Source organism: Gopherus flavomarginatus, chromosome 4 (genome assembly GCF_025201925.1).
Source record: "Gopherus flavomarginatus isolate rGopFla2 chromosome 4, rGopFla2.mat.asm, whole genome shotgun sequence".
NCBI classification, from domain to species: Eukaryota; Metazoa; Chordata; order Testudines; family Testudinidae; genus Gopherus; species Gopherus flavomarginatus.
Genome location: NC_066620.1, coordinates 201,675,955 through 201,701,073, shown reverse-complemented (window position 1 = coordinate 201,701,073; position 25,119 = coordinate 201,675,955). Strand labels below are relative to the sequence as shown.

General features: G+C 44.6%; 1 protein-coding gene across 3 annotated transcripts in view; it reads right to left on the bottom strand.

The window, feature by feature from the left end:
* The window catches only part of PTCHD4 (patched domain containing 4), a 121,929-nt gene that overhangs the window by 55,395 nt on the left and 41,415 nt on the right, over positions 1 to 25,119 (bottom strand). For all 3 annotated transcript variants that reach the window (XM_050950728.1, XM_050950726.1, XM_050950727.1), the window contains one exon: positions 17,376 to 17,856. In XM_050950728.1, the coding sequence (XP_050806685.1) occupies positions 17,376 to 17,856 (481 nt within the window). The remainder of the gene's footprint in view (positions 1 to 17,375; positions 17,857 to 25,119) is intronic.

Genomic DNA, 25,119 nt, shown 5'->3' with positions numbered 1-25,119 from the left:
GAAAGAGAAATTCTGGCATCATCTCTTAAATTCTTCTTAACAGACCAGACTACTTACTTCAGGCAATCAAAGTCCGATTACATGGCCTATACATCTTAAGTTTTTCTCACACACTTATCACCATACTATCTAAGGGTTTTAAGGTAATGCTGACTGCAAGTTGTAATTCAAAGCTTTTCTTTGACAAAACATGACCTTTTAAAAAACTAACAGTTTTGTGGAAATGTGATTCTTTTTTCTGAAATTCTTGATAAAAAAAACAGCTTTTTTTTTTTTTTTGGTTTTCAGTATTTCAGTTTTTTGGCCCTCCCCTCACCACAGACACTCTCTCTCCCTTTTGTCCTGTGCCTCCTCCCTTTCTTCAGTGGGAAAAAGGTGCAGGAGAACTGAGAAAAAAATAATTAACTGAAAAACCAATATGAGAAAGTAAGGGTTTTTTAACAACATTTTTAATTTAAAAAATGGGAACATTTCAAACATTTTCACAAAACATACTATGTTCTATTCAAGGGAGCTCAAGGGAGTTAAGGGCTAGATCCATAAAAAAAGTTAGGTGTTGCAATGCTCATCAATGCAACATCTAATGTTTAGGTTCCATGCCACCCAGTGGAAACCAGAGCTCCAAGTTAGGCATCTAGGCTCTCTATACAATGCATGGAGAGAGATAGGCACCTAAGAATGAAATCCATCAATGTGCACCTGCTCAGTGGTGAGCCACCTTAGTTAGCCAATAAGAAATGCCAAGAAGATAGGTGGGTCCTAAAAGTGACTGAGATACCTAAGTCTGGGATGGAGGAAGACACCTATTTCCATTTGGGATTCACAGCCATAAACCATCTCCTGGACTTAGGTGCCTAAAGTGCTGCTGCTGCTGCACGCTCTAAGCATGCCTACAAATTTGGGCACCTTGGGCAAGATATGTGGGTGAACTGGCAGGAACTTAGGTTCCTAGGGGACTGGAAAAATCAGATGCCAAAGGACTTTGGGCATCTCCAGTGTGGATGACAGCTGAGCAGGGGTTTTGAAGATCTTAGTGGTGTATTTAGGCACCTAAGTCCTTTTTTTGGGTCTAGCCCCAACTCGAGCGACTTTCAGTGGCAGCCAGATATCTAACTCTGTTTGGCATCTTTGAAAATTCCAACCTAACTGCCTGAGAGACCCACGAGACAGTACAGAAAACCTCTAGGTCTGCTTAGTAGACAGTCTAGATTTGCCCGTTCTTCAGTAAACAACCTCTTATACTGGACTGTGCTGTGAAACAGCTGGATTTTTAGTCCTTCAAAGCCAGCTCTACCATGGCTGTTTCATGGACTGAGTGGAGAGGGTAATTGCTACAGGAGCCGCAATGCAGTATTCTCTATTCACGTGTATAGGTGACAACAGAACCAATTACTCAGTGGCTCTGAGGAACCGATCTTCTCTTAGCCTAGCAAGGCATTGCACACTGCTAATTAGTGCCCATTGGTCCAGGCTTTTGAACGGATCAGGTACACACAGAGAGCTTTACTCTACTTTTAGCTCAGATATGGATGCCATCCCGAGCTGTTAGTTATCTCCACTGGATTGGACTGATGATTGAAAAGTTTAATTAAGTTCATAAATTTTGAGGCCAGAAGGGTCAATCAGATCATCCAGTCTGACTCCCTGCATATCGCAGGCCGTTAAAGACCACCCAGTTGCCCCTGTATTAAGCCCAATAACTTGTGTTTGTCTTCCAGAAGGCATCTATTCTCAAGACAAAGTTAGGCTGAGTCTTCTGTGGAAGAACATGACTGATGATTCCTGCTTAAATCATGCCACTAAGGGAAACTTTAGTGTCATCTTACTAGCCCATCAGCTTATAGAAGTGATCAATGGAGGCCCAGTGATCCACACTGGTAAATGGAAAGGTCATAAATTTGATTTATAGGTACGAAGAATCTCTCTCTTTCATCCTCACTTTCTATTATTCTTATTTTCACAATATTGCCAGGCTGAATGCTCCCACCTTCAACTGGAAAATGTGCAGTATGTCCCCCACACTGCAATACTAAATGATGGCAGATGTTGCTTGATGCCATCAATTAAGGAAGCCAAAGACACTCATCTTTTCACACGTTTATTGAGTAAACTCCAAGGAAGTGGTAGCAGTAGTTACATTAAAATATCTTAGACCTTGGCTACACTGGCGTTTTACAGCGATGCAACTTTCTCGCTCGGGGTATGAAAAAACAACCCCCTGAGCACAGTAAGTTACTCCCTCCCAGCGCTGGCGCTGCGACCACACTCGCACTTCAAAGCGCTCCCGCGGGAGCGCTGTACAGCTGCAAGTGTAGCCATACACTTAGAGGACTGAATTGTTTAGATGCGTGCTATTCAGCCAGTAGGCTGTGACCCCCACAGGGGCCACCAAGGACAAATGGGGGAGTTGGAAGGCACTGCAAAATTTTATCACAAATCTAAAGTAAAATTTCCAGAATAACTTCAGGGTGGCCAAAACCTTGAAAGTTAATTAAATCAATTTAGTTGTATTATGTAGCTTATTGTACTATCATTTTTTTTACTTTTACTTTTCTAGTAAATGTAATGGGAGGAGATCACAAATATTTTTGACTACAAATAAGGGGTCACCAACCTGAGAAATGCTGGTTTAAGTGACTGGGAAAGCCCTTAGACTCTTTACCTCTATGTCACTGATTTTAATCCAGGGTAGATTAATAGTGAGAAAAGGTGTCATAAACAGATAGCTAAGGGTTAATGTCTCTTTCACCTATAAAGGGTTAACAAACAGTGACCTGCAAACACCTGACCAGAGGACCAATCAGGAGACAAGATACTTTCAAATCTCATGGAGGGAAGCCTTTGTTTGTGGGTTTGGGGTTTGGCTTTGCTCTCTCTGGGTCTTGGATGGGGCTAGAGGTGCAACCAGGTTTCTGCCAATCTCCCTGCTACAGTCTCTTATCTATTCAGAATTGTAAGTAAGAAAAGGCGGTCATTGTCTTTTAATTTGTTTTTTTCCATTTGCATATGTGTACTTGCTGGAAGTAGCTTAAATTGTGTTTCTGCTGAAGAAAGTTTCTTTCTATTGTTTATAAGTTAAAAGACCCTGTAACTGTTTACCATCTAAATTGCAGAGATAAACCTTTTACTTTTTTCTTTCTTTTTTTTATTAAAAGTTTTGCTTTTAAGACCTGTCTGATTTTTTTCTCCTAGTTAAGGCTCGAAGGACTTGAGTCTGTGTACTCACCAGGGAATTGGTGGGAGAAAGGAAAGGGAGGAGGGAAGAAAAGCCTGCTCTCGGCGTTTATCTGTGTATCTCTCTCCTGGGAAGAAGGGAGGGGAAGTGGTGATTCAAGGACTTGAATTACGGTGATCTCCTAGGGTACCCAGGGCGGGAAAGATCTGGGAGGAGGTAAAGGGGGAAAGGGAATGGTTTATTTCCCTTTGTTGTGAGACTCAAGGAATCTGGGTCTTGGGGGTCCCCAGGGAAGGGTTTGGGGACACTAGAGTCTATCAGGTGCTCTACTTAAGTCTTGTCTGGTGGCAGCCTATCAGATCTAAGCTGGTAATTAAGCTTAGGGGAATTCATGCTAGTACCCATATTTTGGACGCTAAGGTCCAGAGTTGGGAATTATACTATGACAAAAGGTCATTACAATCTGGTCACTCCAGAGTGGCTCATGTGAAAAACTGGTGGTCTCCATTCAGATCCTAGTGGACAGGCATCCACATCACATACTGCATTCCACCATCACAAATGGCACCAATGAATACCCTTGCAGGCACCCTCTTCATAAAGCCCATGACTGGATGGTCATTGAGGGCGAACTACTCTCTCGGTCCTCATTGTTGATATACTGATCTTGGCAATAGGATGCAATGACAACATGCTGTGAGATGGTGCCTTTCATTCTCAAGGCTCCCAAAACCATTTACAGTCTGACAAACTGTATAGAAATCATTTCACTCACTGCTGAAATGCAGCCTCCTCTGAGTGAAACACAGCAGCTATTAACAAAGCATGACATCACTGTACAACAATTTAAGCCAGGTACTTCATAAAGATAGTGCATCGAACTGAAACCACAGGGGGAAGAGAATGCATTTTCCAAACTGGAATTTGGCCAAGACACTGAGGGTAACAGCTATTCTTACAAAAAATAAATAAAAATGAAATGGTTCAGATCTGACTCAGAGGGAAGGCTACAACTTTGTGACTCATCAAATGGCATTTCCTGCTGCATCTAGGAAACCCAGCCAACTACCAACAATACCTGACCATGCTTAGCTTACAAAATCTACCAGGACTGTAGCACAGCATTTCATGACTGCAGTAGTCAAGTACTTTTGCTTAGAAACTGGGAGGCTTGTAACATAGACCTACCACAGCAATATGGAGGGACAGGGGAAGAACCCCTGAGTATTGCAGATGGTTAATATTATAGCCAACCGTAAACAGCAGGTCAACTAAATGCACTTGGAGCCAGGCTGTTATCCCACCAGAGAGTGGACGCCAATGCACAGGAAAGAAATGGAGAGAGAAAAAGGTTGGAAATGGAACGATTCATTTGAATTATTAGAAAATCCCATTAGTTTGTGGTTGAACAGAGGCAAGATGTCATAGAGTTTAAAGCCAGAAGAGACCGCTAGATTATCTACTCTGAGCTTCTGTATGGCTCAGGCCACCAACCAGAATGCAACCAGAACCACACACTAATCCAACAACTGAAGTGAGCCCAAAGTATTCTGACCCACAGGACTAGACTGCTGTGTGCCAGAAGCCAAGGTGCACTAGTGCTGAGGCCACCACAATGGCAGGGAAATGATCAAGTGAGATGTGCTCAGATAATCCTGGCAAGTGACCTGCAACCCATGCTGCAGAGCAGTGTTTCCCAAACTTGGGATGCTGGTTGCCGCTGGCAGGCCGGGCTGGTTTGTTTACCTGCCCCGTCCGCAGGTCCGGCCGATCGCGGCTCCCACTGGCCATAGTTCACTGCTCCAGGCCAATAGGAGCTGCTGGAAGTGGAGGCCAGTATGTACCTCAGCCCGCGCCGCTTCCAGCAGCTCCTATTGGCCTGGAGCAGTGAACCACGGCCAGTGGGAGCCGCGATTGGCCAGACCTATGAATGCAGCAGGTAAACAAACTGCCCCGGCCCTCCAGGGGCTTTCCCTACACAAGGCATCCCAAGTTTGGGAAACACTGCTGCAGAGGAAGGAAAACAAAACACACAAACAAAAAACCAAGGTCACTGACAATATAAAATACTCCAATTTCCAGGCATGTATTTTGAGACAGTTTTGTACTTGTAAGGAATTTTTAATGATTTTCTAAAATGCTGCACACAGCATTCGAGCATACAGATTGGCACAGTGCATCGGACCAGCGGTTCGCCTAGTTCCGTATTCTGTTTCTGACAGTGCTCAACACTAGATGCTTCTGAGGAAGTTATGAATCTCCACCCCAAAGTGGGCAAGTATGGAAAAACCTGCTCACAAGGGAAGATTTTTTCCTAACCATTCTAGAAGCTGGTTTATTCTCTGAAGCATGAGTTGAGATTGCTTCCTAACTCGTGGATTTTTCTTTTGTAATCTTATCCAATAGGAAAACATGCTCATTTATTATCTACGAAAATGCCCAATTCCTTTTTGATTTCTGCTAAGCTTGTGACATAATGATATCTTGTGGCAATGAGTTCCAAAGGCTATTTCTTTTTATTATTAATACATTTACTGCCTTTCAATTTAATCAAAAGCCAAAGGCAGAAAGCACAAAATCCCTCCCAGCCTCTGCTTTTCGTGTATAAGAACTAAGGATAATTGCAGTTTCTGTGCTTGACAGAGTACAGGCTTGTTCATTCCATACATCTCCCAGGGGCACAATTTACCTGAGAGGTGGCATGGAGGAATCCAGACCATCGCCCCACCTTCCTTTCAACAGCAGCATACAGAGGAGTGGTGTGAAGCTGCACATTTCATCCACGTGCTGAGGAGGAGAGGACGTGATCTTTTGAGGCACAATCCCTCCCAGCACTCCCCTTGGGGAAGGATGGTGCAGCTCTGCACTGCCCCCACACATGACAGAAGCTAGATGCCACAATTTAGCCCAAACTCTAGATCGAGTTAAGAAGAGAGTATGAAATAAGCTAAAGGAGGTGGAAAATGAGATCTGTATGAAGGGTTCAGCAAAATGTGCCAGTCAACCTGTGGAACTGCTTGCCAGAGGATGTTGTGAAGGTCAAGATTATAACAGGGTTCAAAAAAGAACTAGATGAGTTCATGGAGGATAGGTCCATCAATGGCTATTAGCCAGGACGGGGAAGGATGGTGCCCTTAGCCTCTGTTTGCCAGAAACTGGGAATGGGTGACAGGATGGATCACCTGATTACTTGTTCTGTTCATTCCCTCTGGGGCACCTGGCATTGGCTAATGTCAGAAGACAGGATACTGGGCTAGATGGATCTTTGGTCTGACCCAGTATGGCCGTTCTTACATTCAGTCCACACATAAAATGCTCCATAACTGTCTTCAAATATATACAGAGATGTTATAAAGAGAACAGGGAACAGTTAATCTCTTTAGTCAAGCCAGACAGATCCTGAAATTATGTGGGCAGAAGCTGCAGCAGTGAAAATATTAGGAAACATTTATAAATGTAAGGACATTTAGGCACTGGAACAAGCTGTCAATGCAGTTTGTGGAATCACCAGCGTTGAAGCTATTCATGCTGGATTTGACGTCCTTCTATTAGGGATGATATATACAGAGTTAAATCATTCCTGCCATGGTGCAACTCTCTCCTACCCAAATGAGCCCATGTTAAATGTGATGTGCAATGGAGTGACCCACTTTGTAACTTAAAACAACATATACTGTAGTATAACTGGTAAAGAATCCTAAACCAGACATGCCAAAGAACATTGCTAGCATGGGAGAAAAGGTATCGCTGAGTAACCCAAGCAGACAACAGCAATAAGCTCCTGCATAACAAAGCAAGCCCAGACAATAAATAATATCTTTCACGTTGTCCCGTTCATTATGAAGGATCCCAAAGCACTCTGCTAAAACTGATATACATGCTCTACACAGAGATCACCAAAAAGCAGCTGCTGAAAAGTCAATGGGAGCTCAGTGCCTTTGAAAATAAGTCCCTCAAACCCACATCACAGAGTGAAGTAACTGTACTGAGTGCTGTGGATCTCTGAGCTGATAAATGCGAGAGGACTCCTTCCCCAAGGCTATGAGGAGGAGCAGAGGTGGCCTGCAGTTGCTAAGAACTGACGTAAGCTCCATAACACTAGAATCCTCTTCTGTGTGAATGGGAAGGCTCAATGGATCCGTGCAGCAGTGTATCCTCCAGATATGTACATCAGTGGAGCCTTCAGTCCCTGGTCTCTCTCCTTGCGCAGGACCTCTGAGTATGAATGCTCCAGGACTGCCTACAGAGACAGGGTGCATGGTGTGCTGGGCTGTAGAATGTCACTGGCAGACTCCTCATATCCTGTCCAAACCCATATGCATCCAACTGATCTGCTTTCAGTTAGCACACATAGGCCATACAAATAAATTCTGATGCCCTTTAATCCTGCTGAAGCGCTCCTCATTCTGCAATAGGGTTGCCAGGTGTCCAGTTTTTGATTGGAATGCCTGCTCAAAAAGGGACCCTGGTGGCTCCGGTCAGCACCGTTGACCTTGTCATTAAAAGTCCAGTCAATGGTGCAGCAGGGCTAAGGCAGGCTCCTTGCCTGCCATGGCTCCATGCGGCTTCCAGAAGCAGTAATATGTCCCCTCTCTGGCTCCTATGTGTATGGGCAGCCAGAGAGCTCCGCATGCTGCCCCTCACCCCAAGTGCCATCTCAGCAGCTCCCATTGGCTGGGAACTGTGGCCAATAGGAGCTGCAGGGGTGTCTCCTGTGGACAGGGCAGTCTGCAGATCTCCCTGACCACGACTCTACATAGGAGCGGGAGTGGAGACATGCTGCTGCTTCCAGGAGCTGCTTGAGGTAAGTGCCACGCAGAGCAAGCACCCCAGACCCCCTCCTGAGCTCCAACCCTCTGCCCCAGCCCTGATCCCCCTCCTGCCCTACAAACCCCTCGGTCCCAGCCCCGAGCACCCTCCTGCACCCCAAACCCCTCATCCACAGCTCCACCCCAGAGTCTGCACCTCGAGCAAGAGCCTCCCCTGCACCCCAACCCCATGCCCCAGCCCTGATCCCTTCCTGCCCTCTGAACCCCTCAGCCCCAGCCCAGAGCCCCCTCCTTCACCCCAAATCCCTCATTCACAGCCCTACCCCAGAGCCTGCATCCCCAGATGGCCTTCACCACCTCCCACACCCCAACCCCTGCCCCAGCCTGCTCCTGCATCCCAAATCCCTCATCCATGACCCCACACCAGAGCTCACACCTCCAGCTGGAACCCTCACTTCCCCCGCACAGCAATTCCCTGTCCCAGCCCAGAGCCCCCTCCTGCACCCTGAACCAGTCATTTCTGGCCCTACCCTGGAACCTGCACCCCTCAACCCAGAGCCGGTACCCCCTCCCACATCCCAACCTCCTGCCTCAGCCCAGAGCCCCCTCCCACACTCCGAACTCCTCAGCTCCACCCTACATCCCAAAGCACCCTCCTACATTCCAAGCTGAAGCCCGCACGCCCAGCCGAAGCCCTCGGAGAAGAGGCAGGGCAGAGCCTCAGAGGAGGGTGGGGCAGGGGGGGCAGGGAAAGGGTGCTCAGTTTTGTGTGAGTAGAAAGTTGGCAGTCCTTTTCCGCATGTAGTCACACTCAATCAATGGGTGAAATTCCAGCCCCACTGAAGTCAATAACAAAACTCTAATTGACACCAGCTGGGCTAGAATTTCACCCAATAGATCTATTTATGGCACAAAGTGTTCCTAAACATGAATAAGGGTATCAGAGCTTGGCACTCAATCATACAGTTTATTGTATGTAAGCATTATTACGGTGTTAACCTTTCTGCATAACTTTGCATAAATATAATGAAAGAATTTTATTCGGGACCACGTAAGAAGCCATAAATGTTGCTTTTTATGACATTTTTTTTCATAAAATGGCTGCTTTTGCAATTAGCCATGCACAAATTGCACTGTTTTAAATTATTATCTGAATATGTATCATTGAAGAAAATTCTCATACTTTGAAAAATCTGAGGATTTGGCTCAAAAATCAGAACTTTTCAGAGTGGAAATTGCTACATTTTAAAATTCCCACGTTATCTGATTCTTGAGCCAACCCCGCAAAACCCCACAAGATTTTTGTACCCATCTTTGCAAGTTTCCACACAAATGCACAAACCTTGAATACAGATATTTTCTAGTATTGGGGCCAATATTTGCACAGCTCAATGGAAATCTTGATTATGAGGCTTCAGAGCTACAGCATTTAAAATCACAACTTCAGTTAATTCCTAAGGAATTGAACATGAGAACCTAAGAATGGTCCTACTGGGTCAGACCAAAGGTCCATCTAGCCCAGTATCCTGTCTTCTGACAGTGGCCAGTGCCAGGTGCCCCAGAGGGAATGAACAGAACAGGTAATCATCAAATGATCCATCCCCTGTCGCTCATTTCCAGCTTCTGGCAAACAGAGTCTGGGGAAACCATTCCTGCCATTTGAGTAATAACCATTGATGGACCTATCCTCCATGAACCCTGTTATGGTCTTGGCCTTCACAACGTCCTCTGGCAAGGAGTTCCACAGGTTGACTGAACATAATAGCTTAACTACATGAGGGTGGGCCTCTTATTTCTATGGGTGTGCTCAATAGCTGCTAGAACATCTAGAAGATGTTCATGTCATATGAAAGTCAAGCTGGGTTTGCTTGGGTCCTGCATCAAAAGGACAAAAACAAGGTGATTGGTGCTTCTTGCAATAGTATTTATAAGTTTTGGTTGTGCTCAGAAAGTCTATTGCTTGAAACAAAGTTAAAAAATACTGTGGTATTTCAGGTATCGATAAACATCAGATCATATGCACTTTAGCCCTCTGATTTACATATGGGATTTAAAATGGTGTTAGAGGCCTCTTTTGCACTAGGGGTTTTTCCTAATACTTCTCATCACACATCTATTGGTGGTAGCACAAGTCTAGACAAGGTGCTCTCCAGATTTTAACAACTGGGTAGTTTTGACCTGCTCTGAGAAAGATTAGGCAAAATGATGTTTAAAACTATAGCAGCTTCCTGGAGTCCTGGCAACACTTGTGCTCCCCTTTTGCTGCCTCTGGAGGAAGCTAATAGTAGCAATGGGGTGACATTTTAGGGGGAAAACACTGCTAGTTTAGACACAGCCCTGATACATATCCCGAGATTTCTTCCTCTGCCCTCGGGCATGGAGTAATGGAAGCTTATGGTACACCCCTCCATAAAGCTTTTGTGCCTCTTCCTTCTATTAATTGTTACATTATTTATTTGTATGATAGTAGCCCATCTGAGATCAGGGCCCCATTTTGCTAGCTGTCACACAAACATAGAGTAAGAAATAGCCCACCCTGGAGATCTTACAAGCTACATGGATGAGACATGTGGGGCCACAGAGGGGACACATTCTTTCAATCCAGTTTGGTGGTGGCTGAGTAGTACAGGTGCTGAGCTACCAGTCAGGGGTTCATATCTCACTCACTCTCATTCAGAAAGACCTCCTGAAAATGGATACCTGATCCACTGGGTTGAAAAAGTCCAAAGTAGACAGACATGCTGCTAGCCAGATCACTCCCTTGTGTGCCATTGGCTACAGAAATTGACATGCCTTAACTACGTCAGCCTGATGAACTGAATGCAGCTAACTGTGGACTCTGACACTCCCTAATAAATAGTGATACTTCCTAGTACAATGAGTGTAATGACATTGTTATTATATTGCAATTATAGGTTTTGATACTACCTATAATTGCCACTAATCTATATAACACTATATGACTGAGAATAAGTACCTTGTAAAACAATGCAGTTAATATATGTGAATTTCAAAAATACAGGGTCAGATCCTGAGCTGCTGCAAACTGGTGTAGCTTCAGTAGAGCAATCTGGTCCATATGCATTAAGACTAACAAGAGGGAGGTAAAATGACTCAGTTATGTCCTTAACCATCTGGTTATATTAATTTGTGATCATTAGATGCGGAAAAGCATACCTCTGGCATGCATATAGCAATTTTGAAATTGTGTTGTGAGTTATCAACCTAAATCCAAAAAGAAAAATGTGAAAATCTAACTGAACATTGTTTAGGCACACAACAGGTGCCTGATGTTTTGACAACCTAGCTTTAAATGACAGGTTTCAGAGTAGCAGCTGCGTTAGTCGTATCTGCAAAAAGAACAGGAGCACTTGTGGCACCTTATAGTCTCTAAGATGCCACAAGTACTCCTAGCCTTAAATATTCATCCATTAGAGATTTTCTGGTGCAATGGTCCATAAAGAAATCACCCTCATGACAAGCTACACTCCAGATTTGTAGAAAATTGATAAAATAAGAGACAATTCAGAATCTTGACTATTGGGATAGCTCTTCTGGTGCCTTCTCCCCAAGTATTCAACGTTCAGTCAAACTTCTGCTAGCCCCCTGTGGACAGGGCAGGCTCCAGGCCCCAGCATGCCAAGTGCATGCTTGGGGCGGCAAGCCGCGGGGGCAGCAGGCAGAGTGCCTTCAGCGGCTTCCCTGTGGGAGGTCCGCTGGTCCCACGGCTTCTGGACCTCCCACAGGCACGGCTGTGGGAGGTCTGCCAAAGCCGAGGGACCAGCGGACCTCCCGCAGGCAAGCCACTGAACGCAGCCTGCCTGCCATGCTTGGGGTGGCGAAATGCCTAGAGCCGCCCCTGCCTGTAGAACTGGTAGTTGATCGTTCCAAAAGTCACATCACAATCACATCCAAGACAGAACTGTCCCAAATTCTGGATACACAAAACTGTGTGTTTCTGCTAGTACACAACCCAGTGAACAACAACAACAAAAAAGAGCTCTCATCCTTGGGAGGTCTGTCCAATAAACCCAATGTTTCCACAGTGCCTTTTTATTACAGGGGAGCTGGTGGTGACTCCTCTATATAGGTTGCCTCACCACTTTCCATTGTAAGAGTCTTGCAGTGTTTTTTGAGGAGATCTACCATTGAAATTCAGCAGGCAGAAGGCCCTCAGGCTAGAGAAGCACCTTTTCTTTGTCCCATGACATTCCATTCAGGTGTGGCTGAGATATAAACAGTTAACAGCCACCATTTCCCTTCTCCCCTTTGCACGGCTCAGAGAAATCTTGTCAGCCTGCCAGAATGCTAAGTGAACATGAACATTCTAAAGAGTCCAGTCTAGGCTGCCTCCAAAGCAGCAGCAGCAGATACTGCACAGGGAACAGCTGTGAGCTGCCAGCAGGGCCAGTCCACAACATTTTGGTACCTGAGGCAGGGAGCTCAAATGAGGCCCACGTATCCCCTCGCTTGGACCAAAACTTTGAAAGGTCTCAATTCTGCCTTCTTCCTGTTCTACTCCTCTCATGGTACTGCTCTGCTACCTACTCCAGTAAAGGAGAACTAACAACTTAAAATGCCTCGTTCAAAAATGTTAAATAACACTTAACTTTCAAACACTTGAATAGCAAATGTCACTTTTCTTGTCTGCATAGTAAACACTGGCATTTCTAGCTGTTTGAATAATCAAAGTGGTGCTTTCCGTGCCTTCTTGGTTGCAAAGATTTGAACGGCTTCCTGAAGGTCCACAGTCTGGGCCAGTTCATGCTCTGCTGAGATGGTTGCAAGACCGACCAGCCTCTCCTGTGTCATTGTGGAGCGTAGATATGTTTTTATTAACTTCAGCTTGGGGAAGCAGCATTCTCCACTGGCAACTATTACAGGAAGTGTTAGAAGTATGCACAGAGCAGAGCAACAAAAGCTTTTGGAAAGAGGGTGGTCATCTTATTTGTACACATATATTCCAGAACAGGCTTTGGAGTTGATCCTGCTGAAATGTATCTTGAAAGGGCTTTCAGTTCATCACCTAAATCACTCGCATCAATATTGCACATGTCATCGTGTGTCAACACTGTCTCTAGTGCCCTGCATTGCTGGTGTAGGTCTTTTTCAGGTACAGTGAGGAGTTTTGGAATATCATACAACATCCCAAATATACTGCTGTGTTCCTGGAGCTGCATGAAACATTCTTCAACTGACAGTATTGCACCATCTAGCACCCAGTTAAAGAATTGAACTTTGAATTGTTGTTTGGGTCTCTTAAGGGATTATCCTGTGCCTCATAATCAAACTGTCTTCTTCTTCGGTGACTCCTGTATTCTTGAATGGGTGGGAAAATAGCTTCAGTGTGAAGTTCCTCTGCCAACTTCTGTGCACTCTTCAGAACGTTTTGAAATCCCTCATCTGACTGGTAAGACTGTAGGAGTGACTTTGCTTTGTCCAGTTGTTCCATTGCTCCAGATATATCAAGGTCAATACCTTGTAGTCTCTTGCTTACAACATTTATTTCAAAGAGTATGTCATACTATGACACTAAGCCACACAGAAATGTGAAGTTATGTATGTTTCTGGAGATTCCATTTCCCTCTGCCACTGTTCTCCCATGATCAGTTCCTGTCATAGCACTATCCTCCATAATGGCAACTATGGCATCATCTTCCCAGTTTGGTGTTTGATAGGCCTCCATTCGACTTTCCCATTGTGTGGCACTCAGTGGTTTCAGTGTCAGGGAGGATGTTCCCAGATGTTGCTTCAAAATTTTCCATCAATGAGTTGATGCAGAGAAAAATACATAGATGCTTTGAATTACATTAAAAAATTCAACAGCTGATGCTGCATCACTGACCACCAAGTTCAATGAATGAGAACTGCATGGGACAAAAAAAGCTCAAGGATTTAACTCTTGGATCCGTGTCTGCACTCCTCTGTTCTTTCCTCTCATGTTGGCACAATTATTGTAGCCCTGACCTCTCCTGTCAGCTATCGCAATTCCCATATCTTCCAGCTTTTTAAGAATCACATTTGTCATACCAGCTCTAAATTCTAGAAAATGCTCTCTGACAGTCACCACTGTAGCTGCCAGGTCACCTGCACTCTGACTAACTGGAAGATCAGGCATCTCCTCACCACTCACATCCTCACTGGGCTAACCGTGAACATTTGTGTCTATGTAACTCAGGAGAGCTCCTTCCTCCTTAGATAGAAAAGCTTCCTTTGCTTGCTTTCTTTTTCTGAATGCTGCCCCAGAGGGGCATCTTCTTCTTTCACTCGTGACTGCTGGTCTGTGCCAGTTATAGTGACTCTCAACACTCAATTGAAGGGGACAAATAAGCAGGCTGGGAGCAGGGCCTGAGTGAGGGAAGATATCAGCGTCTTAAGGGCCTAACTGGCTCCTACTACTTCGAGACACATAAGAGGCTCCTTCTCCTCTCTCTCCCTGCAACTCCTGCTGCTTTCTGTTATTCTCTCTCACCTTTTCTCCTGCCTGTCCTTGTGCCCGCCTTCCTCCAGCACAGCACCCCACCATCTCAGTGCATATAGAGCAGAGAGAATACATATGCACCAGCAGCAGACACAATTTTCTACACTCTGGGTCCTAGTGGCATCCCCCCACAGCCTGGCATCTGAGGCAGCTGCCTCAGTTTGCCTCATGGTAAGGTCAGCTCTGGCTGCCAGAGCCACTGTAGTGGTAGGAAGTGGTGTGGGGAAGAGTCAGGCTGCACTGGGCTTCTTCCATCAGATCTGTCATATGGCCTCAACATCCCAATTTCCTTCCCTGATGGCTTCACTTGAGGCAGGAGCTGCTCACTCCAGGGGGAGTGAAGAAGAGAACCAGGCTGGGCCAGCCCTCCACTCCCGTCACTTGGACACTACATGTGGCCTCAAAGGTGCATTCCGCCCTCCAGGATAACAACCGTTCCTGCTAACTATTAATGTTGTTAGTCCTGCAGCTCAAGTGGTGCTCTGTTCTGAAGGGTCAGGGCTGAAACCTTGCTGATGGTGCAGCAGAGCCGTCCGAGGCGGGGGGAGCAAGTGGGGCAATTTTCCCCAGGCCCCGGGCTCTGGAGGGGATCCCATAAGAGTTTTTTGGGGCCCCTGGAGCAGGGTCCTTCACTAGCTCTGGGGTCCCCGGAAAACTCTCATGGGGCCCGGGCCCCTGGAGCTTCTTCCACTCCGGGACCAGCCACAGAAGTGCCCCAAAGACCCATGGCAGGGGGTCCTTTCACCCCGGGACCCACCGCTGAAATGCCGGGTCTTCAGCAGCAATTCTGCAGTGGGTCCCGGAGCGGAAGGACCTCCCGCTGCCGAATTACTGCTGAAGCGGGGGCCCCCTGCCACCGAAGACCCCAGGCACCCTGAATCCTCTGGGTGGCCCTGTGGTGCAGTATGGGGTGCAATCACAGCTGTACATAATATAATTTCTTTGTACCTTTTTCCTTTAAAAACGTCTTAGTAAATTGCATTTAAAAAATCTGTAGAGGGCACCTGACTTCAGGAGCAGGCCTCCATGTGACCTTGGGTAAGTCACAATTCTTGTCTTTCAGTTTATCCCTCTGGAAAAAATAAAAAAACTTACTTACTATCTCTCTTGGGGACATGTGAGCATTCATCTAATCATGCCGAAACATCAGTTGGAAATTATGGGATGAAATATACATAAAAACGTTATTTATTTAGTTCCTCCAAACAGAGTAAGTACAATGTAATCCTATGGAATATGTCCTTGCAATTTCATAAAGAGCCTTTTTCTGGTAGAAGTGAGCTCTAGAACACTGCAAATAAACATAAAATTACATTTAATCTCTGGCTAGCAAACTAACAGAGTTCTGTCTTCCACCCCAAATGGTAAACCAAGCCACCCCAATCTATTTTGTAACACAATTTCACTCCAGGGTTAGACTTTGTCCCCCTTGTGGCTGCATCGTGTAAAGCAATTTATAAGCCTGCCTAAAGCTCAAGCAGTCTCTTGGTTTTAGATCCAGAGAGCTACCAAGCAACTCAAATTCCCGCATGTGCCACCATTTGTGTTATGATATGCTTCTGTGTTGGTCCTGTCCTGGCTCCCCACCCTGCTCCCAATTCTAAGCTTTGTCCACCCAAAAGTCTACTCCAATTCCCCTGTCAAGCAGCCTTGATTCTGTCCCTCCTCTCCCACACATACCCCAAGTCACTCTCCTGATCCTCTCCATTTCAGCACCACCAGAGTGCCTGACACTCCCCAATTCCCACTTAGGATCCCTTTTCCCCATCTTTCAGCACCTTCTGCTGTCCCCCTCCTACAGGAAGATGACAGGGGAAGAACTTTGCCCCTTTACTGCAGGGCTACACCCACACTGCACAGCAGTTGGGCAGCCAGGAATACATGGCTTCCCCTCCCACTGGGTCCCTCTAGTCTGTGATGTGTCCACACATGGACTTTCACCCAGAGGAGCATTGAGAACTCAGACACCATCAGAATGGGAACAGCTTAAGAAACAAACTGGAAGAGAATGGAACGGAACATTCTGCCCACAGGCAAGATTTCCTTCAGATCCAAAAGTCAGCATGGAGCCTTTCAAGTTGGCCTGTTCTCTTTCCACTGAGACCTAGGATGAGGGGAAACACAAATGTTCAAATACACTGTGCAGTGAGATAACAATGTTTCTCCTTGTTGACTGCACAAAGAAATGAGGTGGCACCATCTCTGTGGATACTGCCTTATCTTCCTCTTCAGCATACTTCTCCAGCCTAGAATCTTGCAATCAAACTGTTAAACGAATGCAACTGAGATATGCTTAAAATACTGCGCTAAAACAAACAATTTCCTTCAAAAATTTGCTCTTTAGCTGAACCTTCTGCCTCATGGTGCATCCCAAGCAAATCATTGCAGATGGTCTCTAAATTTCACAAGCCGGGTGATTATGTTCTACAGACTGAGACAGGCCCTGTGCTTACAGCCAGGCAGACACGAGGGCTGTAATCACCTTTCTCTCAATCTCATTCATGAACCAAACCATTCCTCCACCTCCCACACAAATGAAAGAAAAAGCCTCACCAAAGAGGACGCTACATATTATTTTCTTTGCCACTCCCTGCAGTCGTTCCTCACTCTTCCCACTGGCCCTCTGTCAAAGACACATCAACAAATATCCATTTTCTATACTGAGCTGACTAGTTTTCAATAACAAGTTCCCCCTTTGTTTTGTAACAGGGATTGATACAACTGCTGCTCTCCTATTGGCTGAGGTCCCAACAAAGTCATTCACTCTTTGTTTTGTTTGGGATTTTCATTTAATGTTTAATTGTTTTGGTAAGGGATGGGTCAGTTTAACAAGATGAAAAGGACCTGGACTTTCACTGAAGGTAAAATCTGCACTTTATACCCTAGGATGTAGTTTATAATCCCATCATTAAATTGCGTTAATCCCATTATTATGAAGATAGAGAATTACCCATCGTAAAGAAGGGGACTCCCAGCAGTGTAGAGTTATATTTTCCATCAGTAATGAAAAATATCCCTGCCGCAGTGACGCTGGAGATACAGATTGTAAATACTCCCAATAATCCCAGGAAAGGTTTGCCACGCAGGCAGTCCTTCATGGAGCTCGAGAGCATGGCAGTCAGTAGAATGAGCAGCAGGCTCACTAAGATCTTGCCCTTGGCCAGGAGGCTGCTCTTGTGGAAGTCCTTCCAAAGACTAAAAGATGCCAGCGAGTAGAGCTGCAGATCTCGGTGATCCAGCTGCAGCTTGCGCATCAGTTTACAGAATTCATTCTCCCATTTTTCACCAATGAGGCCCTGGGCGACAGAGCCATAGGTTTGGAGGTAGTAGGTGATCTGGATGGCTCTGGCTGACTTCACTCGCTGGTCCTTGCTGTTTGGCACCTCCATGACCCCTCCAAGCTGGTGTCCAATAAAACTGCTCCTTCCATCCTGAAGAGAAAAGTGAAAGAGGAGCACGTGGTCATTAAGAGTTAAAGGGACATATTTTTTTCTCGGTTTTATAAAAATGCACACTGAAGGCCAGATCAAAGCCCATTGAAGTCAACAGGAGACTCTCCATTCGCTTCCTTGGGTTTTGGGTCAGGCTCCTGCTCCTGTGCAATGACTCTGTGTTATTTAATCACAGTAGACCCATTTGCCATTCCGTGCCGCAGTTAAAGGGCTGCCAGAACATTCATCAGAGACTCGGATATTTGAGGACTAAAATGTAACATGCAAGCTCCTCACTCACAAAAGCTGATGATAGCTTTTCCAGACTGAAAACAACCACCAACAACAAAATGTCCAGTCACTGGAGTATGACAAATTTGAAAAGATCAATTTCTGGGACATTCGTGATGTCCTGCCACTGTGACATTGCTCTTAAAATAAATAGAAATGTTTACAGAAAAGTAGGTCCTGACTCTGATCTCAGTTACCCAGATGTACATCTGGAGTGACTCCACTGAGCTTAGTACAATTACTCTAGGTTTACACTGGTGTAATTGAGATCGGAATCTGTAAATTTATTTACATCAGTGTAACCCAAATCAGAATCTCCACTTTAGTCCAAAGAGTCCCTTTTTGTGTTTTGAAAGTATGGGCCTTATTCTGGTCTCTTATTCCAGTGTAAATCAGGTCAGTGGAGTCACACTACTGTAAAACTGGTGTAAGTGTGATCAGAATCAGGTCCCATGTATTGAAAACTGATTATTTCATATACAGTCATCTTGCCAAGCTCATATGCTTCCATTCTTAGCATCAAAGACTTTTGAAAGATCTCTAGCAATGGGTTATCCAAAGGACCCTGTCCCTGCACAATGGCAAACTTCCTTTGACTTCACTGGGGAATGGATACAGTCTTAAATGCAGACTCAGGATGCATTAAAAGGGTGGATTTGACAAGGTCCCAGCATTAATAATCTAGGTCATCAAGTATCAGAGGGGTAGCTGTGTTAGTCTGGATCTGCAAAAGCAGCAAAGAGTCCTGTGGCACCTTATAGACTAACAGATGTATTGGAGTGCATCCGACAAAGTGGGTATTCACCCACGAAAGCTCATGCTCCAATACGTGTGTTAGTCTACAAGGTGCCACAGGACTCTTTGCTGCTAGTTCATTAAGAAGACTCTAACTTTCTGCCAGGTAGCAAATAACACTTTTTAAAAAGTGCTTACACATTTATAAACTCGAATGAGAGATTTTTAATTTTGTTTCTATCATATCTAAAACAAATATAAAAATCTAAAGCAACTCAGACACAAGACAAGTTAAAATTATAGCAGTCAGAACCACAAGCTATATAACTGGTTTCAGAGTAGTAGCAGTGTTAGTCTGTATCCACAAAAAGAACAGGAGTACTTGTGGCACCTTAGAGACTAATAAATTTATTTGAGCATAAGCTTTTGTGGGCTACAGCATCTGAAGAAGTGAGCTGTAGCCCACAAAAGCTTATGCTCAAATAAATGTGTTAGTCTCTAAGGTGCCACAAGTACTCCTGTTCTTTAAGCTACAGAACTATTATCTGGATGCTTCAGAGCATGAACTGATCAATAGCTTAGTTCAGAAAGCTACTCCTTCCCACCCACCTATGCCGTAGCAAACGGCTAGGTACATTATGGGGGAGTTTCAGCTTCTAAGGCAGTGGTGGGCAAGCCACTGGCAGGCCGCCAGACCATTTGGTTACATTTGCACGGCCGCCTGCAGCTCCCAGTGGCCACGGTTCACTGCTTCCCTCAGCTCCCACTGGCTGGGAACGGTGAACTGTGGCTACTGGGAGCTGCAGGCGGCCATGCAAATGTAAACAAACAGGTTAGCGGCCCACCAGTAGCTTGCCCTGACGGGCCACCTGCGGGCCACGGTTGCCCATCACTATTCTAAAGCACCTAATGGAAGCCACTTCCAGCAGCAATTGGGTTCCATATAGGAATCACTGAGTGAGAGTCTATCGCCTGTTCTATGCAGGAGGTTGACTAGATGGGCGAAACAGTTCTTTCTGTCCCCCTATAAAAATCAATCGATCAATCAATGAAGCAAAAGAGCAGACTTTCTGAACCAAAAGTGTGTTCCAGAATGGCTGCTCCTACATTTAATAAATATCAGGAATTCAGAGATAAGGCTGAAACTCAGTCACATACTTTCTTGTGCCTGCAGTATGCAGAGGACGTAGTCCTGCAGCAGAGAACCTTCTAACAGGGCATGGCCATGTGGCAGGGACTCAAATTGCAATCACATGCCAGCATCTAAAATCACCCAAGGCCATCCTTACAAATGTCACATGAGCAGGGATGGCAGGACACAAAGGAGCAAGATAAGGCAGCTGTTTCAGTCTTGACTCTGAATATACTTGTTTGTATAATTTCAGATCAGCTGTTTAATGCTATTTCATTTTTACTTTTTTGAGGAGGATGATACTCAGCATTCACAAACAACCACATTGGGTAAGTTTCCAAAGTGATATTTAAGGAGTTAGCAATGCAGATCCTATTAACATCAGATGAGCCAGCACACTTAAAATCTTTCTTGCACCACTTAAAAATTTTAGGGACAAATGTCATACATGATAATATATATGCTGTGTTGATATGAAAATGTTTCCTGTCACAGCAGGACACTCCAGCAGCACAGCCTAAAACAGCTACTGAAGACAATGTATTATAATTCAGATTCCATTGATTTACTATGCAGCATGCACTGCAAGGTTACTGGAAACTTTCGGATAGCCATCTTTCACTGAAAGGTAGCATTTTGAAAGAAGAAACAGAACAGGCACAAATAAATCATCCCATACAGTATCTTCCATAAAATGGAAGATAATGGCTATTTGTTACATTAATGTACTGTCGGCTATCCCAGCCCATATGTCATCAAAATATAGAGAGCTCCTTCAGATGGAATCATGGAAATTAGAGATGGTGAACATCTTTAAAGGCATCCTGTCCATCTCCTCCTTGACAATGCAAGACTGTTTCATACAGAATCAAGTGTTTGACTCTCTCTACTTTTAAATAATGCAAACAATGAGGCTTCCATCGTTGCCCTTGGGAAATGGTTCCACATTTTAATACGCTTCATTATTATTATTTATTTGTATTCTGGTACTGCCTCTATGCCCCAGGTGAGACCAGGGTTCCATTGAACAAGGCACTGTCTGAACACATAGTAAGAGAGAGCCATTGCTTACAGTGTCAAGCAAAGGTGGGTGGAGGGGGATGGCAATATTGTTATACCCATTTTACAGATGGCAAACAGAGGCAGAGAGTTTAGGCGACTTGCCCAAATTTATACAGGAAGTTTATGGCAAAGATAGGTCTTGAAACCAGATCTCTTGAGTCTTACCCCGACTCTTTAACCATCCTTGTAAAAGCCATTGTTATTATATATTTCTGACATGCACCTACATTATGATATTCCTAATTTCATACCACCTGTTTCTAGTTTCACACTATAATTCCCCCGCATAGATTATTTTACATTTATCAGGACACATTCAATTGCTATTTCTTGCTCATATTGCTCATGAAAATAAAAATAATACTTGGTGGTTGTGTAGCACTTTCTACCCAGTGATCTCATAGTGTTTTACAGAGGGAATTAAGTATTATTAGCGCTGCTTTACTGATGGGGAAAAAGGCACAGAGGTTGAAATTGTCTTTCCCAAGGTCACTGGCAGGGCTGGAAATAGAACCCAGATCTCCTGATTCCCAGGCCAGGGCCTTGTCCACTTTCCTCTCATCTTTTGACCCTCTTTAGGCATCATTTCCCCTTTCTCCAGCTCCTCTGAAGCCCTTCTGAAGCTGAGGAGGGGGAACGCTGGAGGAGTGAGACAGGGGTGATGGACACATTCTCTGGCTTTGTCCCCCTGCATCTCCAAACCCCTGGAACTTTAGCAGGTAAGTTTATGCTGACCCAGTCTCAGAGGTGTCTGTGGGTCAGAACTCTTTGCTTGATCTTCACAGGGAGATCACTCATGCCCCTAAAGCAAGAATTCAAAGGAAACTCAACGAATACAATGAGTGAGGCAATGGGGTGTTTGGTAAGTAATTAAAATATAGGATGGGCTCAAGAATGATTTTTAATGATTTCACTGTTATCTTCTATGTAGGTCATGGTGTCTGCGTTGAAGTTTTGAGAGAAAAACCAGTTCACAGCATCTTTTATAAATTTATTAAAAAGAATAAGTAAGCAGTTCTAGAACAAGAGAAATAAGTCACTAGCTAATCTAACAGTTTTCCTAACCTAATTTACAGTGGTACAATGCAACAGTCAAATTAAAGTTTAATTAAAATACAATCAATAAGTCAATAGTTCAATTTATCCATCTCACCAGTTACTACAATTAGTAACTAAATCAAATTGTAATGAACAAGTAAAGAAAACCAATTCTCTTAAGGTCTTACAGGAAGGCTAAGGGGAGAAGCATTTCCCTTTGATTTAAGCTATTTAGCTATGAGTCTTGTTAAAGGCAGATGCTATTCCTTGCCTTAGCTTTGGGGAATCACAGCTCTGAAAATGATTTCCTGGTAACTCCCTCCTCTGGCTGCTTTGTTCCATTAAGCTCACTAGTCACAGAAATCACAGGAAGGTTTTGTTTATCTAGCCCAGTGGTTCTCAACCAGGGGTATATGTACCCCTTGGAGTATGCAGGGGTCTTCCGGGGGTACCTGAACTCATCTAGATATTTGCCTAGTTTTACAACAAGCTACGTAAAAAGCACGAGCAAAGTCAGTACGAACTAAAATTTCATACAGACAATGACTTGTTCATACTGCTTCATATACTATCCACTGAAACGTAAGTACAATATTTATATTCCAATTGATTTATTTTCTAATTATATGGTAAAAATGAGAAAGGCAGCAATTTGTCAGTAATAGGTGCTGGGACACGTTTGTATTTTTGTGTCTGATTTTGTAAGGAAATAGTTTTAAAGTGAGGTGAAATTTGGGATATGCAAGACAAATCAGACTCCTGAAAAGGGAACAGTAGCCTGGAAAGGTTGAGAGCTACTGATCTAGCCAATTCCCTCTCCCCAGTTTAACAGAGTGACTGCATCTTTCTGGCAGTCTGGCATAGATACAGAATGATTTCTAGAGTCCTACACTTTTAGAAGCTTTAGAATGACACTGCTTTAACACAGAGATCTCTTCCTGTTCAAATAGCAGACTTAGGGGTTGTAGTGTCTACTTTGAGAAGCACTTAGTGACACACAAAAACACAGAACACACATGCACACACACTAGTGGGCATTGGAGTGATCTAAGCATCCTTACACTGCTCTACAAAGGGATTTTCACATCTTCCTCTCAAAGTTCATGTGACTGGCCTTGGAAGTAGATTGCTATTTACCATTGATTTATTGATAAGCTATAGTTTGGAGCTGTTAAACATGCGGTGGGGAAAAGTTCAGCTTTTTCCTCTCTCTTTGTTATAGGCGTCAGGCTTGGCTTTGCCAATTGTCAGAGTCCTTCATCTCTCCTTCTTTGGATGGCCGGTCCAAGGAAGAGAGCAGGGGACAACTTCAGGTTGATGCAAAAAAAGAGTCTCCCCAGCCCCGTCCCTTCCTTCTTGCACAGTTAGCGTCTTTGGTAGGAATCAGTGACTCCTCTGCTCCCCACAGGGGACCACTTTCCAGTTAGAGGTGCCAGCATGTTGTGTATAGTTCAGTGTGGACCAATGACTTGGCATCTGGACCTTGAAATCACATTGAAGATTCCGGGTTAGAATGTACATGTCTTAGAGCAGTTTGCTGATAAGGGCAAACAGATGGTTCTCAAAAACAGGGTGCAAGAAGATACCACGTGATAAGAAGATGGTAGGCAAACTTCTGCTTAGGCCCAGGACATAAATGTCTTCATTGTTTAAATATAACTAATGACTGTTCACATTCCACATTCACTCATTCCCACACATCCTTGTAACAGTGAGTTAAGTATGAAACTGGGGAAATAACTCTAAGAGGCAGGGCTGGGCCAGCTCCAGGGTTTTTGCCACCCCAAGCAGCAAAAAGAAAAAAAAAAGGCTGTGATCACGATCTGCAGCTCTACTGCCGCTACTTCATTCTTTTGCCGCACTTCGGCGGCTGGTCCTTTGCTCTGAGAGGGAGTGAGGGACCAGCCGCCGAATTGCCGCCAAAGACCCAGATGTTCCGCCCCTCGCTGTTGGCCGCCCCAAGCAGCTGCTTGCTGGGCTGGTGCCTGGAGCCGGCCCTGAGGCAGAGTCTAGGGCAAGCAAGTGACTTATCCTATTATGCTTTTGACTACAAGCCAGAAAGCTGCTTTGGATATCCAGTTTCTAAATGCAACTTTCAGATACTTTTGGCTAACTACAGTTAGTCAGGCCTAAATCCAAATATGACCTATGTTCCCTACAACAATCTTGTAGTGTTTCCTGTCTCTTTACCTATGAGCAGCCTCTGTAATGGACAATATGGACCTTAATATACTTTTTAATCCTCTATTCAGTAAAACATACTGCACATCTGTTTAAATGACACCTGACCCTATAGAAAATACATATTGGAAATGCTTCAGAAATCACCTTGCAAGTTTTTATCTTGTTAGTCTGTGTTTTTCTCAGCCATCTCTTGTGTTTCTTTAATTGAGCCAGTATTTCTCCCTTGGGAGCAGATACGTTTACATACCTAGTGTCAGTTTCTACATGTGCTGACCTTTGGAGTTTGAGCCTGCAGAACTGAGCTATGGTGGGTTCCAGCATAAACCCAACACATAGAAGTGATGAGCAATACAAGGAGCCCATGGACACTCAATCCTGCATTAATGGCATTGCTGCTGCACTGACACCAAATGCTAAATTCACAAAGAAACATGGGCGTGGCACAGGTTACATCTAATTTTTAGGCACCTAGAAAAATCACCGGGATTCAAATAACCCAGGATAGGTGCCTTAGCTCCCTGTACAATGAATGGGGAGAGACAGGCACCTCAGAATGGGATTCACAAAAGCCAGCATGCTATGCAGCTCCCTGCCCAAGCTAGCCAATAGGAGATGCCAGCCTGAGGAATGGATGCTAAGCCTCACTCCCTCAGGGAGTTTGGCACCTAAATCCAGGCTGCATGGAGGTGCAGCCTTCTGCTTGGGATTCTCAGCTACAAGCCCTCCTTTGGCACTAAGCACCTGTGCCACTTTCACAATAAGCTAGGGGGTGGTTAAGGAAAGCTACAGCAGCGGCTACTTAATAACTTATCCCAATGAGT